Source organism: Phascolarctos cinereus, unplaced genomic scaffold (assembly GCF_003287225.1).
Source record: "Phascolarctos cinereus isolate Bilbo 61053 unplaced genomic scaffold, phaCin_HiC Scaffold_726;HRSCAF=1367, whole genome shotgun sequence".
Lineage (NCBI taxonomy): Eukaryota > Metazoa > Chordata > Mammalia > Diprotodontia > Phascolarctidae > Phascolarctos > Phascolarctos cinereus.
The window spans coordinates 84,965,530-84,988,132 of record NW_027556098.1 but is presented as its reverse complement, the minus strand read 5'-3'; the positions used below and the strand labels follow the sequence as shown (position 1 = coordinate 84,988,132).

Here is a 22,603-nt window from a genome sequence, read left to right as displayed (position 1 = left end):
AGAAAGTGATCAAAGAGCTGCAGAAGAAAGGGGCCTTGCTCAGGGTCAGAAAGCAAAGGACACCAGAACAGCCAAAGGCAGCAGCAGCTTTCTCCTTGCTGGGGTTGGTTTGTTGAGTCCATTTGCCCAGACCTGAGTGGTCCTAGAAGGTTCCCGATAGAATAAGACAGCCAACACCAAAAACATCAGGGAATTTCAGTCTTCTTCCAAATCCCCCTGGACCCTGACTCTCTCCTGATGCCCTGATATCCAAGTTCAGAGTTTTCCAAAGGTTATCTAAAAACTGTTCCCACTGGATTCATGAGTTAAGATCAAATAGACATCCATTTGACCCCTCAGAGGAACAGCTGTGGGGAACTAAATAAACTCAACTGGGTATTTCTTAAAATTCCTTCATCAAAGCAGCTTCTCTACTAAGAGAGAATTCTGGGATGAGAAGACCAGTGGATTTGCTTTAGCTTGACAGATGTTGTATTATTTTATTACGCAGTGTGTGCTAGTTATTGTGTCTAACTTGCTTGATTATCAGCTCTATGCTAACAAGTGAAAGCAACAGCCAACCCCATTTATCTGCCTCTGAAGACGAGTCAAGTTCATTCTAGTTCCACGCCGAGGGCTCACAAATACAGTGCGTTCAAAAAAGAGGAATGGTTCTGGTTTTGGCTAGGAGCTTGGGAGTAAGGAATTAATTCTGACTAAACAAATCCACAAATGAGAACTAATTGGTGATGATCCATGGAGACAGGTAGAGCTGATAGATGGAAGGACAGCAATTCCTCAGCACTTGGGCCTAGTGGCTGGAACGTGTACAAACTGACACAGTGAGCATGGAGGCCAGATCCCTGCTGCTCAAAAGGATCAGGTGAACAAAGTGGCTGTCATTTCTACCTGGTTGTTTAAAAAAAAATTAAATGCATCTCTCTTACCTACTGTATATAGTCATAAATAACTATATATGTGCACATGTGTATACATGCATATATATACACATATATGTATAGCTATACAGATATAAATGGATATCTTCGTGTATATATGTACATATATATATGTTGTATGCAAGAGATAAGATATGTTACATATATGTATGTATGTGTGTATATATGTGGTACGTGTGTATGTCAAAGGCTATAAAAGGGGTGGGTGGGGTGTAGGTGTGTAAAATATGTCTAAACCTAGGCATCTTGCTAGAATGATCTTATAACCAGAACAGGACACAGATATACCTGGCACATACGCAAAACACACCACATGTATTTTAGACCAGGTTGAGCATCAGAGTTTAAGGCCTGAATCTTGTGGGTGATTCATTTGTAGAGAGAATGATCACTTAAGGCTTCAGCTATATCTGGTTTACAAAAAAGCATTTGGGGGGAGGAAGGGGAGATAACATATAGAAAAGAAGTGTAAGATATGAATCTCCTGAGTTCCCAAGATAGAGAAATGTATCTAAACTTTGAAGAAGAATATTGTGACCTTTAGGCAAGTGTGGGGCATATCTGGGTAAGGTCAAACAGTTCCATTTGGCTAGGGGACTGAGAGAAAGCAGATCAGTTTACAAAGCAGCAGACAGTAGATGGCCTCAAATTGTGAAGCCGGGCAAGGGTAAATAAAGAGTGAAGGTATATGTTAAAAATGTGATGCTTAGCAGTTTCCACATTAATAGTTTAGAGGAAAGAGAGGCTATTTAGAAGCAGGCTCATAAGAGCACAGAGTGAGAGCTTGAAGCAACCTTAAAATCCATGAAGTTCTATCACCTCATTTTACAGATTTGGAAATTCGCCCGGGGTCACTAGTAAGAGTTTGAAGTGGGATTTGCCAGACCTTTTCAGCTCCAAATCTAGTGCTCTAACCATTATACAATGCTGTTTCTTTTTAGCTAAAGCGAGAAAAATATAATGAAGCTGACCAACTTTTCTTTTTCCAGTTTGCTCCTCCCACCCCACCCCCACCCCCAGGTGGAGGGGTAGTCATTTTACTTTGTGTCTGTCTTTTCTACAGGAATCAGAAGTAAATCTGGAGATGGTTGGAAGGAAAATTTAAAAAAAAAAAAGCAGACCAAGAGCCTGCAACCTTGATATCTCCTAGGAACAAAATGTGCCTGATATTTGAATACTTCTCAGACCACTTAGAGATGGAATACATAAAAAAACCAACAACTTGAGAACAATTATAAAGACACATAAGCACTGATGAAAGATAATATTGTATAAACTGAAGAGTAAAGTGCTAAAGGGACCTGAGGAGTGAGGTGGGGCTAATCAGGGAAAGTACAATACTTTTACACAATAATCATAAATGATTTGGGAGGCCTGAGACACTTCTGCATAAACTGTGAGCAGATTTCTTCTAAATCACAGGCTCAGCTGGTTCACTGATTCTGAAAGACTAAAATATTAGTTCAGAAAGTCGCCGAGTCTTCTCTTCAAGCTATTGCTCTTTCCAAGGAACTATAAGAATCTGCATAAATTATAACAAAATGAAGAAAATTCCAGATGTGGAAAGGAGGAAGAATTCTCAGGGGCACATCATTATGAATATTTAGACAATTCTCCTCTTGTTATTCAGATTGCAACAATCTGTTCATAAGCACACATTCCAGATGAATTTCATTATTATAAAAGATGGCGGGGGGGGGGGGGGGGTGTAATGTAGGACATCTGAACAAAACCTGATCAGATAAGTTTCACTTTCCCTCAGATGTACTAACTCACATTAACAGCTCTGAAATCATAACTCTCTACTCTGAAAGAGATTTCTGAGAAGTGGTCACTAGGCTTCGACAGCCAGCCAAAGGGGTCTAACGGAATCTCACAGAAAGGTTAAGAACATTTGCCCTGTTTCATGTGTATAAATGTCACTCCAATAAAACTGTAAATTCACTCAAGACAGGGAGCTCGTGGGGAAGCTAGGTGGCACAGTGGATAGAGCACTGGCCCTGAAGTCAAGAGGACCTGAGTTCAAATCCAACCTCAGAAACATCACACTTACTAGCTGTGTGACCTTGGGCAAGTCACTTAACCCCAACTGCCTCACACACATACAAAAAAAGACAGGGATCTCAACCCAAGTCTCAGTGCTTCTAAAACTGAATCAGACAATGTCAGAGCTGGGGAAGAGCCCTCACAGATCATCTATTGCAACAACTTGATTTTACAGTTGAGAAAACTGAGCCCTGGCGGAATTGACATATATTTCTCAAGTTTGTATAAGCTGCCTTGTCTCCTTCAACAGAATAAAAGCACGCAGAAGACAGAATTATTTCACTATTGTCTTTGTATCTCAGTGCCTGGCAAATAAAGGTTCTTAATAAATGCCTGCTATAGTTTAACAACTCTGAGATACCACATCACACCTACGAGATTGGCCAACATGACAAAACAGGACAACGAAAAATGTTGGAGAAGATGTGGGAAAATTGGAACACTGATGCACTGTTGGTGGAGTTGTGAACTGATCTAGTCATTCTGGAAAGCAATTTAGAATTATGCCCAAAGGGCTATAAAATTGTACGTACCCTTTGACCCAGCAATACCACTTTTAGGTCTGTATCCAAAATAGACCATAAAAATGGGGAAAGGATCCATGTGCACACAAATGTTTATAGCAGCTCTTTTTGTGGTGGCCAAGAACTGGAAATTGAAGGGATGCCCATCAACTAGGGAATGGGTGACCAAGGTGTGGTATATGAATGTAATGGAATACTATTGTTCCATAAGAAATGATGAGCAGGTGGACTTCGGAAAAAATCTGGAAAGACTTGTATGGATTGATGCTGAGTGAAATGAGCAGAACCAGAAGAACATCGTACATAGTAACAGCAACAATGTGCCATGACTAACTTTGATAGATTTAGCTCTTCTCAGCAATGCAAGGATCTAAGACAATTCCAAAAGACTCATGATGGAAAGTGCTTTCCAGATCCAGACCATGGAGTCTGAATGTAGATCAAAGCATACTATTTTCTCTTTTTTTGTTTGTTTCTTCTTTCTCGTGGTTTTTTCTTTACAACATAACTAATGTGTAAATATCTTTAATATGATTGTACATGCATAGCCTATATCAGATTGCATGCTGTCTGGGGGAGGGGGGAGGGGAAAGAGGGGGAGAAAATTTAAAACACAAAATCTTATGGAAGTAGATGTTGAAAACACACACACACACACACACACACACACACACACACACACACACACGTGTGCTATTTGATTAACCTGCCTAAATCCACATCACTAGTTAATGGCTGAGACAAGAGAGATGGCACAGAGAAAAGAGCATTGGCTCTGAAGTCAGAGAGTCCATGCTCAAATCCCAAGTGTGACACTTTTGGGTAACTCTCTTATCTTCCTGGGTCTTAGTCTTTCTCCTCACTCTTCCCTGCTACCCCCAGACAGACGGAATACACCTCCACAGCAGGATCACAGTAGACATCTAATAAATTTCAGCTATTTTTCAGTCATATCTGACTCTTCGTGTCTTCATTTGAATTTTCTTGGCAGAAATACTGGAGTAGTTTGTCATTTCCTTCTCCAGCTCATTTTACAGACGAGGAAACTGAGGCAGACAGGGTTAAGTGACTTGCCCAGGATCACACAGAGGCCAGATTTGAACTCAGGAAGATGAGTCTTCTTGACTTCTGGCCTAGCAGTCTTATTCACTGTGCCACCAAAGCCGCCCCATTTAATAAATATTTGTAGAATTGAATGGAAACCTCCTGATGGATGGGATTAGTGCAAAGACTTTCCCATATGCTAAAGGATTTAGGATTGTGTACCTGACTCTGCTTCAGGTCCCAGGAGGCCTATATGGAAAGCATAGGGCTTTCTGGGATAAAGCTATTGGCCTATGTTCCTTCACAAGCCATTCGCTTCAAACAATATAAAAGGAAAGAAAAAAGGTGTGTTTATTTGCTTTAGGTACATCTCCTCACTGTCACATGACGTTTCCAAGCATCCTTTCCAAAAGTCCTAATTCCTCACAACATACTAACACTATTTTTGTATGTTTCATGTAATAAATGAAGGATAAATAGGTGAACTCTTAAAACAAATAAATTCTTTTAACTGTATTTTCACATTAAAAGCAGACTCATAAATGCAGAGACGTAAATACAGAAAGAAAGACACAAGTAGGACAGCTTTGAAAGTAGTGCTGAATTTATTCCTTTTTGTAAGCATGGTTTCACATAGTATCCTTTCTATAGTCTACTTTGTAAAAAGAAATGTTCATATTGCATATGTGCATGTTAAATTTAGAATAACAAAAATAATCTTTAAAAAGTCATGAGTTATAAATACAAGCAGCACTCCTGTAAGAACTTGTAATGTAGCATTGTCAGAATAATGTGCTCCTAGGTTGGTGTTTGTGTTTCTGACCGTGAATTCAACAAAATGAAAATGTAGTTGTTTTCAATGACGTCATCTCAACGGTGCCAGGCATTTGGGGAGGCACAAAGCTGAGCATGAAACTTTTCTAAAAGCTTTTACTACAAGAATAATGAGACAGAGGGGCAGCTAGATGGCGCAGTGGATAGAGCACCGCCCCTGGAGTGAGGAGGACCTGAGTCTAAATCTGGCCTCAGACACATAACACTCACTAGCTGTGTGACCCTGGGCAAGTCACTTAACCCACGGCCTAGCCCCCCCCCAAAAAAAAAAGAATAATGAGACAGGACAACATTCACAAATAAATGCAATACTTGGCAAATATGCTACGTGGCATAACAGAGGTATGAAGTGTTATGGTGAAGACTGGTAAAAAGCAATATTCTAGGCAGGAGTGGGCCTCAAGGCTGAAGGTTCCCCATCCCTGTCTAGTGTCTCTCTATGTGTGCCAGTGGGGCAAGGAAATAAAGAGGGCTTCATTAAGGAGGTAGATTTAAAATAGGCCTTAAAGATGGGAGTACAATATTTATCTATAGGCAGAGATGGTCCTCCAGCTGTCCTCATCCTCCCTCCCTCTCTCTCTCTCTCTCTCATATCAATAAGAATACAGAATTCAGTATTTCAACCTCAACATAGGCCTATTCTTATTTCTTTTGGGGGAAATTATTTTTGGGAAAGTCAATTCAGCAAAATAACTATTTAACAGATACCCGAAAACAATGGTATTATGATCAAGGAAGAGGTTAATGGTGTGGACTGAGGCAACAGCTCACTGGATTCTTGACTTATATAAAGAGCCTGGTCTGCTGACAAGGTGATAGAATTTTTTTTTTAAAACAAAGATGGCAGGAAAGAAGTAAACTTCCTAAAAGGCTCTGAGATGGCGATAAAGTTCTGAATCTAACTTCTGCCCATGTAGGATGGTTTCCTATTGGCCAGGTTCTAAAGAGGTCTTTTGTGTGCTTTTTATTGTTGTTGTTCACACCTGAAAATGTCATCAAGATGGGCAGCTAGATGGCGCAGTGGATAGAGCACCGTCCCTGGAGTGAGGAGGATCTGAGTCTAAATCTGGCCTCAGATACATAACACTCACTAGCTGTGTGACCCTGAGCAAGTCACTTAACCCCAACTGCCCAACCAAAATTTTAAAAAGTCATCAAGAAAAAGCAATTCTAAACATTCAAAGAGGTTTAGCATCTTTAAAGTGTGAAGGGCTAAATACAGACACTTACTTTTGGTTCTGCTGTCCATTTCTATTTTTGCTGACTCCTGAGTTGCTGCTGTTGGAGGTAACTTCTTCCCAACCGTCTGAAACAAACCAAAAAAATTTTATTTAAGAAGATTAACTCAATTAACCCCAAGGGCTGAAACCAGGATTATAAATTAAATAAAAATAGTAAAAATACCTAATTTTTACATTAAAATTTAAAATTACTGCCTGATGTATACTGTATACCAATTTCTGAATTATAATGCCAAACGACTGGGCAAGGATCTAAATTTAAAATATATCTCACATTTAAGTATTTGGGATTATTTATTCCCTGTCTTCTTCAACATACCTTATTAATGTTAATCGTACATCTAAATAAACTACTTGAGAGGTACAGTTTTAATATTTTAGATTAAAGATTAATTTTTTAAATTCAGATCAATTAAACCAGTGATAAATTCCCAACTCATAAATAGTTACTTAGATCCCATGTTGCTATCTTTTTTTTTAATTCAGATTTATGATGTTGACATTGAAAAGACTAGTGTCAAACTCAAATACAGATGCTTGACGGTGCACACTAAAAACCAATCGACCAATAAACACTTATTAAGTTCCTACTATGCTCAGCAGGAAGATAAGTGGCATTGTAGATAGAGCATCAGCCCATAGTCAGGAAGATATGAGTTTGAATGCGGCCTCAGACACTTACTGCTTGCGTGATCAAGCAAGTCACTTAACCCTGTTTGCCTCAGTTTCCTCATCTGTAGAATGAGCTCGAGAAGGAAATGACAAGCCACTCCAGTTTCTCTGCCAAGAAAACCCCAAATGGGGTCACAAAGAGTCAGACATGACTGAAAAAAGACTGAACAACTGTAACACTATGTTCCAGGCACTATGTTGTATTGTATTTTTATTTATTTTGTTAAACATTTTCCAATTATATTTTAATCTGATTCAGGCTGCACTCTGGAGTTTAAACGACTCCCAGTGAGAAAACTCCCTCTACCCATGTAAACTGATATTTAGTCATCAACAAATCATTTTAGGGAGCTGCCTGAGGCACTGAGAAACTAAGTGATTTGCCCAGTCTGTAGTATCAGAGACAGTACTTGAACACAGTTCTCTCTGACTGAGGCCTGCTCTCTATTTACTATGCTCTGGGGTCTCTTCACGTCTCCAACTACTAAATTATATTAAAATATGTCGGCTTCTTATGAGTTAATTTTTCTTTTAAAATTTAAAGCTAATTCTATTATCACCAACTGTTAACTGAATCAACCACAAGGTATGCTAAAATAATGTCTTACCCAAGGATGCCGCTACGCAAACAGGCATCTCTTAGAGCTCATTTTATTCGTTAAAGTGAAGGCAGAAAAGGTGAGGGCCTTTTTGTGGCTACCAACTTTTTACCATGATTCTGACACTTTCCAACCATAGTTTCTATGGATACAGGGGAGACAGTATAATAAAACTCACAGCCTACACCAAAGGCTCAGCTAGCAAGTGATAAATCTTCTCACTAGCTGTATAAAAATCTCTCTGCACAAGGAAAACCCATGAATGAAGGAAGAGAGGAAACAAAATTAATGTGTCACTCATGAAACCAGGACCAGAGGAGTTTTCCTTTAAATGATAATGATTTGTAACCCCATTTTAAATCAGAAAAATGTCCTCACGCTAGAAGGGTAAAAAGGGACATTAAATCTGAATAAATCACAGAAAGTAGGTAATTCAAATTTTCAACCTTTCATGAATTTTTAAAAATACTTTGCCAAATCTCCTGTACATTTTACATGGTGACATTTTGATTTGGCGCTGTGAGGTTTTCTGAGTTTGACTTAAAAGAAAAAAAAGAAAGAAACACTCAAAAGTAACATTCAATCCCTAACTACTACTGAACATGCATACTAAAATCCTTTTCCAATTTTGGAGTGATGAGAGAAGAAAGACTTTGATCTAAGTTTGTCACAGAGTCAAATGTAGAAAAAGGCTGGCCTTAGGGTCATCTTTTAAAATATTATCCACAATGGAATCTCTGAAAGTTCCATTTACAATCCATTTTGCTCTAATAGCAGAAGCAGCTTTTTGTCTCTTCTTTTGTGACCTAAAAAACCCTACATGTTTCTACTCCTAATCCATCCAGCAGAAGAAAAAAAGAGGCAAAAATGTAACAGGAAATGTTACAGCCATTGTTTGGCTAGCAAATTCTAGTATTTCTATTCTAGAAAAATTTAAATATCCAATGCTTTGGGCTCTTGCTGGCTGATCTTAAAAGAATAAATTCTCAGCTTATACTTTTTTTGGGGTGATTTTTCTGCAATTTAATTCTGAAATATTTAACAATTATGTATTAATAATTTACTGTGGTCTATGTCCCCAAGAGATCAAATAAAGGGGAAAAGGACCCATTTGTACAAAAATATTTATAGCAACTCTTTTTGTGGTTGCAAAGAATTGAAAATTGAGGGGATACCTGTCAACTGAGGAATGGGTGAACCAGTTGTAATATATAATTGTGATGGAACATTATTGTGCTATATGAAATGAGGTGAGTGGTTTCAGAAAAATCTTGGAAGACCTACATGAACTGATGCAAAGTGAAGTGAGCAGAACCAGGAGATTATCATACACAATAATAGCAATATTGTAAGGATGACCAACTGTAAAAGACTTAGCTACTCAAATCAATATAATGATCCAAGACAATTACGGACTCATGATGAAAAATGTTATCAACCTCCAGAAAGAGAATTGATGAACTCTGAGCTCAATTTGAAGTATAATTTTCTCCCTTTATTTTTTCTTGCTTTTCTTTTTTTTTTTCTTGCAGCTAATATGGAAATATGTTTTGCATGATTTCATATGTTTAACTGGCATCATCGCATGCTTTCTCAGTGAATGGGGGAGGGTCTACAGGAAGGGAGATGATTTAGAAATTTTTTTTAATTAAAAATAATCATAAAAAAACCCCTTACTATAGTTAATGCACTGTGCTGGGATCAGGTGGATACAAAGGTAAGATAAACCAGACACTGTTTTGTCCTAGAAGAACACACCGTTTTTTTAAATCACTTTGTGTTTCCATGGTGACAAAGTGAGCTCCTTTGCATTGCTTGACATCCCAGTTCATTAGTGTAACAGAATAAGGGACCATTAAGATATGTCTACTATGTTCACATACTTCTCATGAGAAAGACATAAAAGCTCAAGCTTTCATCTGTTGCTTCATATCCTACTTCACCCTATAAGAACACAGCAAGTGAAATACAAAACATCTCCATCTGAATAGCATTAATCTCCACCTCTCTAATGATTCCTTTCCATCTGCCCACAAACATACTAAGCGACCCGCCCCCACCTAAAAAAGCCTTCCCTTTGCTTCATCCACACAATTATATCTCTCCACCTCTTTTTGTCCAAATTTTTTTTTGGGGGGGAACATGTCTACACCTCTTTCTCACTATTTTCTTAACTTCTGGCAAATCTGAAACCCCTCACTGTTTCCTAAAAGCACTTTCTCAGAAAATCAGTGAATTCCTAATTAACAAATTAAATTGTTTTTTCAATTCTTATCCTCAATTTCTGCAGCAGCTGACATCATTGACCAGCTTTCCTTGTTTTGGATAATTGTTTCGTCTTTGACTTCAAAGATACCAATACCTCCTATCTCTTTGACTTTTTCTCCCTCACTGACTTTTCATCCTCTTTTTAAACCTTTAAGGTGGCATCCCCCCCCCAAGGTTATTCCCCTGCCCCCTTCTCTCCTCTTTATAAAATTTAATTTGGCAATCTCACTCATCACCAAGACTTGAACACAGGTTGCTGCCAAATCCCCAGTCCTAGCCCCTCGCTGCTCCCTCAAGCTCTAGATCTGTTCCAAGTGTCCACAGGACACCTATAACTGTGCTTCCCACCAATTTCCCATGTGAAAACTGAGTTTATTATACCCCCTCCACACAAAACCTGCTTTCTCTGATGTCTCCATAGCTGTTCATCCCAATCCTCATATCTGTCAATTATTCCATGTGTCAGTATTATCTTTGACTCTTCTGGCTTCCTCACAACTACAGTAAATCAGTATGCAACCCTAGCAGTTCTTCCTCCATAACCTCTTTGGCATTAATCCCAGCATCATCCTTTATACACCCCAGCCAGACATGGCCATGCCTACTCATCTGCTCAAAACTCTCAAATAACAACTTACATTTACATGGCACAAAGTAAGTAGTACAAGTATTATTATATCCATTTTGACAAAGAAGGAAATTGAAATTGTGCGAGATTAAATTATGCCTATGGCCACACAACGAATAAGTGGCAGAAATGGGACCCCCATCCAGGTTTTCTATCCCCAAATCTATTTCTCAGGTAAGAGTCAAATTTCTCTGCCTAACACTCAAGGTCCTCCAGAATCTGACATCACTCTACATTTGCAACCTTGCAATGCCTGAATATATTTGACACACTTCTCTGCAGAGCCAAACTGGACAAGTCAACATTAATGTAAAATAAAGCACCTTCCTTTCCCACCACATTCATTGAACAATTGTTGAACAACACTGTCTGTGTTATGGCAGAGATAGGTGACGTATTCCTTTTAAATTTCCATGTTTTTTGTCTATGGCGGGACAGAAATGGCCACAAACCATAGTTCTGATAAGTGGCTATCATACTTTCACCTGAATACCCTGAACAAGGGAGAACTCACTACCACTGAAGTGGCCTATTCTATTTACGCAGCTTACATTGTTCACTAGGCAGAGAATGACCTCCCCCTACCTGACCCCATGGACATTACCCATGGGATTTTCTTGGCAAAGATATTGGAGTGGTTTGACATTTCTTTCTCCAGATCATTTTACTAATGAGACAACTGAGGCAAACAGAGTTAAGTGACTTGCCCAGGGTCACACAGCTAGTAAGTGTCTGAGGCTAGATTTGAACCCAGGAAGATAAGTCTTCCTGATTCTAGGCCTGGTGCTCTATCCACTGTACTACCTAGCTGCCCCTCACCTCTACAGCACAAATCAAATACTACATACATCCTCTAGGAAGCCTTTACTAACTTCCCCCAATTGGTTAAGGCCTTGCCCTCTTTAGATCCCATATAGCATTTGTTTGCATCTCTTATGTACCTGTGCATTACTTTACATTATTTACGTGTGTGTGTGTGTGTTTAACCTTCCCCTACTTGACTACGAGCTCTATGAGCGCAAAGATTGAATTTTATCTAAACCAGAACTTTTCTAGCACCCAGGCCCACATACACCTCATAAATGTGAGCGATGAAGCTACTACTAATGTGTCAGACCAACAGTTTCTAACAGTCATGCAGTGAACATCATTAAGGGGAGCTGTGACTTTTAACTCTGGAGTCTCGTGTGCCTTTTCCTACTAACGGGGCCATCATGTCAAAAGATTCAGGGGGGACATGAGAGTTGTCTTCAAGTATATGGGGTTTTCACATGGAAGGGACATCAGCCTTACTCTGCTTGGTCTTAAAGGACAGAATCAGAAGCAAAGAGGCAAACTGAGGCTGGAAGTCAGGAAAATCTTCTTAATCGATAAAAGCTACATAAATGGAAAAGACTGTCTCAGTGGTAGTGAGTTCCCTCCCATTCAAAGTATTCAAGCAAAAGCAAGACAATCACTCACCAACACTTATTTGATTATGTTCTTTTTTTTTTAATTTTTTTAAGGATAGGCAACGGGGTTAAGTGACTTGCCCAGGGTCACACAGCTAGTAAGTGTTATGTGTCTGAGGCTGGATTTGAACTCAGGTCCTCCTGAATCCAAGGCCAGTGCTCTATCCACTGCGCCACCTAGTTGCCCCCTTGATCATGTTCTACAGAAGATTATTTTTGGGTAAGGTTAGACCACAAGGCCACTGAGGTATTTCTGTAATAGTTGGACACTTCTGTCCCTCCACAGACACAAAACATGGACATTTAAAAACACTCACACCTATTTTCTGCCATAACCCAGACAGTGCTTCAGACATTGTTCAACAATTGTTCAACATTGAATAACTATGAACCAAAAAAATCTTGGGGAAGATGTTCCTCGGCCAAAACCACTTGCCCATGGTTATAATAATAGCCAATAACAGCAGCTAACATTCAGCACCTCCTATGTGCTAGGCATTGCGCACTTTACAATTATTATCTCATCTACGCTCTGAGGTAGGTGCTATTATTATCCCTATTTTACAGATGAGGAAACTGAAGGAATCAGAGGGTCACACAGCAAAAATTGGCAGAGGACTTTCTTCACAGCGACTCTTTGAAGTAAGTATTTCAAGAGTTATTGCCTCTAGAAGCAGCATGACACAGCAGATTAAAAAAGTGACCTTAGAGTCAGGAAAATCTATGTCTAGCTCTGCCTCTGACGTATCTTGGCAGCATGATCCTGGGCGGGTAACCTCCATGACCCCCAGGCAACTAACTCTCCAAGACTATACAAGTTGCAAACTGAGTACAGCTCTACGTCAGTGGAGGGAGTTTTCTCATTGGGAGTTTCTGTAATTTCTGAAATGTCAAATTTGGTAAGTAAATAAATAAAGGAATTTACTTCATTTTACAAATATCCTGGAAACTGAGCTTTAGAAAGATTAAGAGATTTCCCCATGATCACAAAGTTAGCAAGTGCCTGAGCTAGGATCTGAATCCAAGTCTTCTGAGTCTAAATCTAATGTTCTTTTCCCATTTCCATCCATCTAAGGCCAGCCAGACCTTTATCCACTATACCATCCTGTCTGTCAGGTATTCCTCACTGGCAATGATTTTTAAAGAAGTGACAGGAATTAACAATGAAGGAGGGAAAACTTGAAACTCTCCCAGTGTCTCACATACCCTCTCATCTCCATCCCTTTCTATGAATCCATCAATCAGGAAACATATATTAAGTGTCTACTATGTGCCAGGTACTGTGCTAACCAGAAGGCTGACCTAGCTTCAGGCCAATTGTCAGAGCTTCCAGGGAGAGCACAGCACTACTGCTCCCCTCTTCTATGCCATCTAAAAATTTTTTAAAAAGTGGGGCTTATACCACAGAACCCTGGATAAATTCAAAAATTCATAAATGTCTTTCAAGACAGTCCCAAGCCTCTCCCTCTCCCAGAATTCAGAAAAAAAAAAAAAACCAATACGGAGAACCTTTAACTTACCTTCCCCTAGTTCTTTACTGGCCCAAGTCTGGTTTCACTTGCCTCAGGTGGAACTAAATATTAATTTTAAAAGGGAGGAGTTAGAGGTGTAGTGCTACCTAGGCTACTCACAGACAGCATGTAGGAGAATGGCAGGCCTCCAGGGAAAACAATTTGAAAACAAGCCTGGGTATCCCTGATGCAGACCACATAGCTTTAAATCTCTACTGCCAAAGCAGATTTGGGGGGGGGGGGTTCTTTTATTCTTGTATCTCTCAAGCCATCTTTTCCTTGGATCAAAAGGTCCCTTGATATGAAAGGATGACATACAAAGAGGCATCTTATGATAAGTCTTGTGGCAAACATCCTTCCTCACCTTCCAGGAAACTTCCAAAGGAATGAATCCAGCTAGAACCACTTAGTGCTATAAAAGGAAGGACGAGGATGCCTTAACCAGCCTCTTCTCTCTTCCTTAGTGTACCACAAGTAAAAATTTCACCAATGTTTGCTGACATTTGTCTTCACTGTCTGTAGACCAAATGACAAACTATTGCTTGACTTGCAAGGAAGGGAAAGAGAATAAACTGACAGGTATACAAACGGACTGCCACTCTTGATTAATCCCATACACACATTAATCACCAGGCTGGAATACAACCTACTTATTACCCAACAAGGCTCTGCCCTAGTTTCACATTATTCTCTTCCTTTATCTTTAATCCCTGTCAGTCCTTTAAAAAAGGACTGACAAGACGGAAGGAGGAATGCAGGAATGCGTGAAAGTAGCTCACAAGCACTTCCCACGTACCAGGTACTTTGCTGGGGATACAATCATAAACCAGCAAGACAGTCCCTGACCTCCAGGAGCTTACCTACCAATGGGAGAAGATAACACATAACAGGGAGCTAGAAAGGGGGGAAGGAAGGAAGTACATGTGGGACGGCCTGGCCAGACGGGATGAAAGTTCACCAACGGGAGCCCAAAGTCCCGGAGGGAGTTTGAGGTCTTGGGTGCAAGGTCTCAGGGACAGAGTCTGAGTTCTGATGGGGGTGGGAGAGGGTGGATAGGAAGATGGTCAGAGAGCAATGGACATGGTTTGGACCTGGTTAAGAATAGAGGCTAAGCAGCACAACAGAGGATAAAGGGCTAGCCTTGGAGTCAGAAAAACTGGGTTTAAGGTTTACACCTGCACATACTAACTGTGCTCTGGGCAAGTCACTAAACCTCCCAGTGCCCTAGGCAACTCTCCTAGACTGTAAGTTACAGATGAGTTTCCAACTGGCATCAGTGGAGGGAATTTCCACACTACAGAGTTCGCTACACTGAAAATCACAGGTCTAGACCAAAACCAACCAGCCAAAAAACTCTCAAATACCTCCCCCAAAGTGATGCTTAATTATATTATTTAATCATCTCGAGGAAAGAGAGAAGACATAAGGAATATTTTTTAAATAATAAACCTGTCTTTTCCTCAGAGTAAGTTTCTTCTTTATTCCTATTTGTTATTCCAGTTTCTAGCTTGTAATCTCTATCAGTACAGATAACTATCATATGATTTCAGTAAGTGCCAGAATTAGTCTTTGATTTTTGTACTGAAATGAAGCCACTACTTTTTCATTCAAGTAGAAAAGTAAGTGTGTGAATGACATAACCCTTTCTCTAATGTGATGAAGTCCTGCTCCAAGACAGCAGGGTATCAGTTTTAATTCTGGCTACTGCTTCTGCATTTTTACGAGACCAGGATGCTGACAAAGTCAGGTAAACCTATGTGATGACAGCATCCCCTGAACTTATGCCAAACCAATCACAAGCTATTCTAAACAGTAAGAGCATCCACAACAAAATGTTTTTTAAGGAAGAGCAAATTTTACATCCCACTTGCAACTCAAAATGAAAACTGAGATACGACACATAAAACGACAAATCCATAGAGAAGAAAAAAAAAATCCAGAGTCCTGAAAGCTCATGGCACAGTTGCCAGTAGCCCAATCTCACTTAAATACAGATTTTAAACAAAAGAATTGTTACAGCCTGCAGGCTATTTATAGATACTAGAAATGAGCTTTGCCTTGTAAAATAAAGGTCACTGACTGGCCTTTGAAGATGGGCCAAAACAGTGTTTGACAACATATCTATGGTATTTTCTCAGCAAGCTGCATGTTCCATCTCTGAGAAACACAATCTTTTTTTAAAATTCCTAGCCAATGTTACTATTTTTAAAAGTAACGTAGCATAGGTATACTCTCAATAGACACCCCATGAACTAATACCATACAACAGAATTTATTTGTAACACATCTACTATTCTCTGCAGCTTTCAGAAAGAGGGTCAGGTCAATGTAGGGTATGACTTGGCAATAACGTCCTGAAGGACAGACCAGTAGGTAAAATTAGAAGGAGAAACGGCAGAAAGCCACTGGTATGCTAGACAGAACTTGAAGTAAGGAGTCAAGATCGACGCCAGAATCAAATCAACATTTATTGAATGACCTTGAGTGTTTCGGAACTTCCGCAGACTCTGATCTCAGGATGATGATTTCACAAATGTGCCATCTTCTCATGTAAGCAGCAAGCTATAAGCATTTACTTCCTGCTACTTGTCTGCCCCTAACTGTCCCCTTCAGATACCCTCTTCTGTGAAAAAAACAGCAAGAAATGCTCACAGCTATTAATGCTTAAATCCACACTGAGAATTTTGGGACACTGCGTACGGAGATGGCTTCTTTGTGATTTTGTGTGTTCACACACACACACACACACACACACACACACACACACACACACACATATATCTGCCCTCTCCCTCCCATAGGGCTATTCCTTAAAACAAAGAATTTTAAAAAGAAAAAATTTCTTCAACTAAATTAACAAACATATTAACTAAGTTGGGATGTTGGGATTCCACAACCACAGACCTCCCATTTCTGCAAAGAGAGGGATGTGCATTCTCATACGTGTTCTTTGGGGTCAAGCTTGATCTCTACTTGCTTTTACGAGAGAGAGAGAGAGAGAGAGAGAGAGAGAGAGAGAGAGAGAGAGAGAGAGAGAGAGAGAGAGAGAGAGAAATCCTCAGTCAATGCATACATAGGCTGAAACTACTAGGAGCAGCTTTCAACTGACTGAAGAAGCAAGTGAAAGAAGTATACATCATCTTAGGGAGGAGACTAAACAAACAGGAAAAGCATGAACAAGTTTCTCCTCAATGGAATGTTCTGTTATTTAAATGAAAGGGTTTCTTTGACTTACTGTGAAACTGACTTTGGAATCACGTATTTATTGCCCTCGATCTGGACCTCCAAAATTAATACCAGTAGAGGCTAACTAAAGGACCTCTAAAGTCCCTTTTAAAGCTAGAATTTCATGATGCTATGATTCAATCAAGGATCTTCTAAAATAAAAGGCCATTTCCATCTTTTAAATAAGGTTCATTACCTTGTAAAGGAAAAATCCATTTGTAATACATTATAGAATAAAAATAACCTAAAAACTTGAATACCAACATTTCTATTATTTCCTATTTAAGCACTAAAAAGATAACCTTGAGTTCTGATCTCAATTGCAGCAAAAATAAGTTGAAGCTTAAAAAATAATTTTCAGATTATTAAATAAGACCCAAAGCTTGCAATTATTCAAAACACCAGTTTCCCTGATATTGTTTAATTCTACTGTTCTTTTGTTAGTATACTATGACATCTCTCTTTTCCTCATAAAAGCCAGATGCCTTAAATGCATCATCCATTTCTGCTGTCTTCATTTTCTTTGCTTTTACTATTTCCCAAAAGTAGTTAAGGAACAGCTAGATGGCTCAGTGGATAGAGGGCTGGGCCTGGAGTCAGGAAGTCCTGAGTTCAAATTTGGCCTCAGACACACAGCTGTGTGATAGACACCGGGCAAGTCATTTAATCTCTGTCTGCCTCAACTAGAGAAGGAAATGGCAAATTACTCCAGTATGTTTTCTAAGAAAACCCACGGACACTATGGTCCACTGGGTCACAAACAGTTGCACACAACTGAACAAGATGTACTTAAGGCATACCGGGAAGACCAGCTCTTAGGGTCCAATGATTATACAACGTGTGACCACAGAATTTTACTGAATTGAAGGAGGGTGAGCGGTAGAGAAGAGAACATTAAGGGTGCCGAAGAGGTAGTCTGAATCTTATTCATCTCTGGTTTCATAAAACCATCATGAAAAGTTTGCTGAAAAACTAAGAAAATGGGTACCACCTACTGCCATCAGACTGCCAAAGGGGTCAGTGACCCCAAGAAATCTTATTTCTAAAACCACCCCTAGCTCTAAAATTTAATTTCTATAAAATCTTAACATGTTCCCTTGCCCTAGGATATTATCTTTTTTTCTTCACAACTGAATCCTACTTATTCTTTTTTTTTTTGGCTAGGCAATGGAGTTACGTGACTTGTCCAGGGTCACACAGCTAGTACGTGTTATGTGTCTGAGGACAGACTTGAACTCAGGTCTTCCTGAATACAGGACAGGTGCTCTATCCACTGTGCCACCTAGCTGTCCCGAATCCTACTTATTCTACTTATTCTACTTATTCTTAAGGCCCAACTCAAGTCCCACCTCCTCCATAAACCCTTTCCGTAAGGACTCTAGTCCATTTCTTGCTGTTCTTAATTCCTGTGGCTCTTACTGTGTATTGGTCAACAGAAGACAATGTGTGGTACAGGGAAAGAGTTATGGATCGATTGGGATGTTGCAAAGATGCAAATTATGGCTTCACTGCATACTAACTGGGTGATCCTGGAACAAGCCGCAGCTCTCTTGTCTTCATTTTCCTCATGTGTACCATAAAGAATTTGGACTAGAGCAAAGATTTTAACTTTGACAGAGAGAGAGAGAGAAAGAGAGAGAGAGAGAGAGAGAGAGAGAGAGAGAGAGAGAGAGAGAGAGAGAGAGAGAGAGAGAGAGAGAGAGAGTGTGTTGGGAGTAAAATGGGACTTGATAGCTCTGAGGTCCCTTCAGTTATAGATCTATGATCATATGAGGTCTTAGAGTCATCTGAAGTTTCCAAGTTTTTTCTGCTGTTGAAAGTAGATCACAAATGAAATTGTAATTTCAACTAAAAAAAAAGTAGCATCACTAAAAGTAATTGTGGAAGAATAAGAATTCCTAAGCCACCTCTCATCGTCACAAATAGACAGTCAAGTAACTGATGCTCAGCAAAACATGCTGACACATGATGTGTGATGTATGCTATTAAAAGGTCATTGCTTCTAATGCATTGGTGAAAATTATGGAACTTTTTTTGGTGCAACCCAGTAACTTCAGCTAAATTAAACAAAATGTGGCACAGTAGGTTAGGGGCAGCTAAGTGGAACAGTAGATAAAGTGCTGCACCTGGAGTCAGGAAGACTCATCTTCCTGAGTTCAAATCCAGCCTCAGACATTTACTAGCTGTGTGACCCTGGGCAAGTCACTTAACCCTATTAGCCTCAGTTCCCCATCTGTAAAATTTGCTGGAGAAAGAAATGGCAACCCACTCCTGTGCCTCTACCAAGAAAACCCCAAATGGGGTCAAGAAGACTGAAAGGACTGAACAACAACAGAGTTTCTGAGAGATGTCAGCTCTGATGAGTTGCAAATTAGCATATTCATTGTCTGAATGCAAATTAGGGCTTCTAAAGTCCTTAAAAGCCTGGAAAACTTTCTCAATTCCCTTAGTGGTAGACAATAGACAGCATGCCTTTCAAAACTGCTTCTACGTTAATCTGATTTTATTTATTGGTTTGAAAAAACTGCATTTATTCCAGTGAGTATGACGTCAACATAACCATCTCTCTGTACTTAACTAAACTTCTGAATTAGTGAAAGTTTCTTCCTCTAAATTCAGGAAGTTTTAATGCCTTTTCACACTAAAATGTGACTATGGACAAGTCACTTAATCTCTAACTGACCCCAGGCAACTCTCTAAGGTTCTTAACCTGATTCCCATGAACTTGCTTTTTATTAATCCCCTTGATATTCTTGACCTTTTGTTCTTCCAGATGAATCTTGCCATTATTTCTCCTAGCTCTATAAAATAATTTTTGGTAGTGTGATTAGCATGGCACTGAATAAGTAAATTATTTTAGGTAGAATTGCCATTTTTAGTATATTAGCTCAGCCCACCCACGAGCAATTGATATTTTTCCAATTGTTTAGATCTGATTTTATTTGTGTTAAAAGTGTTTTATAATTGTGCTTATATAGTTCCTGGATTTGTCTTGGCAGACTGTACTTGCTTTTTTTTAAAAAAAAAAGTTTTGATAACTGTTTCTAGGGCAGGTAGGTGGTACAGTGAATAGTGTCAGCCTGCAGCAAGGAGACAAATTCAAATCCAGTTTTAGATATTTACTAGACTGTGACCCTAGGAAGCTTACTTAAACCTGTTTGCCTCAGTTTCCTCATTTGTAAAATGAAGTTAATATTACTACCTATCTTCCAGAGTTATTGTGAGGATCAAATGAGATTATAATTGTAAAGTGCTTAGCATAATGTCCAACACAGAGTAAACCCTAGATAGATGTTAGTTGTTGTTATTATTATTATTGTTATTATAATTTCATATATTTTCAGTATAATTTATAATCCAATGTATTCTATTTTATGCCCATGATACAAAAAAGTGAAAATGTCTTACTACTGTGAAATAAACAGACATGAGAGTTGCTGCTCAGCACTGATGGAGTTTGCTGACATAAAATCACAGATCCTGACCAAAACAAAAGATGGCTATCAGGAACACTCCTCTCAGTTTAATCTCAAATTGCCATATAAAGAAAGTTTGGTTCTCAATAATGTTAGATTCTAGTAATACCTTTAAATGCTCCCCAAAATGCTTACCTATGCAATGCTTAACTCTGAACCTCACTATTGCTCTCATTTTCCCAAGGGTGCCGTGATAAATGAAAAACCCAAGAGACAGAGTTTCTGGGTAATTAATAAACAGTTTATTGTTTAGGCTAGTTAATAATCAAGAAACTGATAATGCTTGGTTTCTTTGGGTAACCAAATACAAAACTGAAAGCTTTAAATTGGGCCTGCACAATGTATGGCCCTTGCGCACTTCTAGCCCACCGAAGGATTTCTGGAGGCCTTAGAAAAATGTAGAGGATGTCAAAGAAAGCAAATACAATAAGGGCTTTGTCTGTGCCCCTCTTAACTTGCCTTCTCCTAGTCAATATTGTACCCATCATGTAACTTGGCAGGTGGGTTATAACTGTACACTCACTCCTATTTGTCATGTGACCTGCAGCAACTGACCATTGTCAATCTGTCTCTAGTCTGAGAGGACCAAGAGTCATATCTTTTCAGGCATTTTCAGTTGTTATTAAATGTAAACTATAAGAAAACCTGAAAAATGTATTAAAACTTGTACCATTTAGCAAAATAATTTAACATTAATATGATTTCATGATAAATAAAAATCTTAAGTAATAAGTATAATTAATTGATATTAATTGAAATTTCCCTTTTTTAGGGGGCGGAGCCAAGATGGCAGAGTGAAAGCAGTGACTTGCTTGAGCTCTCCTCCACACCCCTCCAAATACTCATAAAAAATAGCTCTAAACAAATTCTGAAGCAGCAGAACCCACAAAAAGACAGAGTGAAACAAATTTCCAACCCAAGACAACCTGGATGATTGATCAGAAAGGTGTATCGCGCAGAGCTGGGAGCGCAGCCCAGCGCATTGTAGGTACACAGGCTACAGCAAACCTGGAGCAGGCCTCAGAGGACTGAATCTTGGGCAGCTGTGGAGGTTTCCAGACTCCTCAATCCACCAATGCCAAAGACAAGTTAGAAGGTCAGTGGGAAAAGTCTGTTTCTGTCAGTGCTGAGAAAGGAAGGCAGGGTTTCAGCTCCATTCCCCGAGAGCATGGCTCTGGGCGGGGCAGCTGCTTCCCGAGCTTCCAGCCCATAGACTGAGGGGAAATCCAGTGGCTCATCAGAGAGGGGATTGCAGGGATCTCTTTGCCAGTGCTGAGGCAGGAATCTCTGGCTTTGCCCGTGTTTGGATCTGGGCCACAGTTCTGGGCGGCAGTGCTGTGGTAAGGAGGAGCACTGGCGTGATGGAGCTTGTAGTGGCTGTGGACAGGAATCCCTCCTCACAGTTACAGGACAGAAAGGAGTACTTGTAGTCACAGGCCAGGAAAGGAGTAAACACCTCACCCCTTATCATACCACCTTGGAAGAACTGAAAATTTACAGGTCCCTACAAGTATCTCTGAAAACAGCTGTACAAACCCCCAAAGCTTGGGACAATACATTCTCCACATTGGAAGCAGACTTTTACCTTAACAAAGAGTTTGAAACTCAAGTAATTGGCAGGATCATGAGCAAGCAGCACAAAAAGAGTCAGACTATATTACCTTACTTTGATGATGAAGAAGATCAAAATATACAAACAGAAGAAGACAACAAAGTCAGAGCTCCTACATCCAAAGCCTCCAAGAAAAATATGAATCAGTCCCAGGCCTTGGAAGAGCTCAGAAGGGATCTTGAGAAGCAAGTAAGGGAAGCAGAGGAAAAACTGAGAGTGACGCAAGAAAATCACAAAAAATAAGTCAACAGCTTCCTAAAGGAGACCCAAAAAAATACTGAAGAAAATAACACCTTAAAAAATAGCCTAACCCAAATGGCAAAAGAGGTCCAAAAAAGCCAATGAGAAGCATGCCCTTAAAAGAAAAATTGGCCAAATGGAAAAGGAAGTCCAAAAGATCACTGAAGAAAATACTTCCTTAAAAATTAGAATAGAGCAATTGGAAGCAGTGACTTTATGAGAAATCAAGACACTGTAAAACAAATCCAAAAAATGAAAAATTAGAAAAATGTGAAATATCTCATTGGAAAAACA

The 22,603-nt window shown here is 39.5% G+C and overlaps 1 protein-coding gene across 7 annotated transcripts in view; it reads right to left on the bottom strand.

Moving 5' to 3' along the window:
- The window catches only part of SH3KBP1 (SH3 domain containing kinase binding protein 1), a 446,742-nt gene that overhangs the window by 131,239 nt on the left and 292,900 nt on the right, over positions 1–22,603 (bottom strand). For all 7 annotated transcript variants that reach the window (XM_020989928.2, XM_020989930.2, XM_020989932.2 and 4 more), the window contains one exon: positions 6,617–6,692. In XM_020989928.2, coding sequence (XP_020845587.1) covers positions 6,617–6,692 — 76 coding nt within the window. The remainder of the gene's footprint in view (positions 1–6,616; positions 6,693–22,603) is intronic.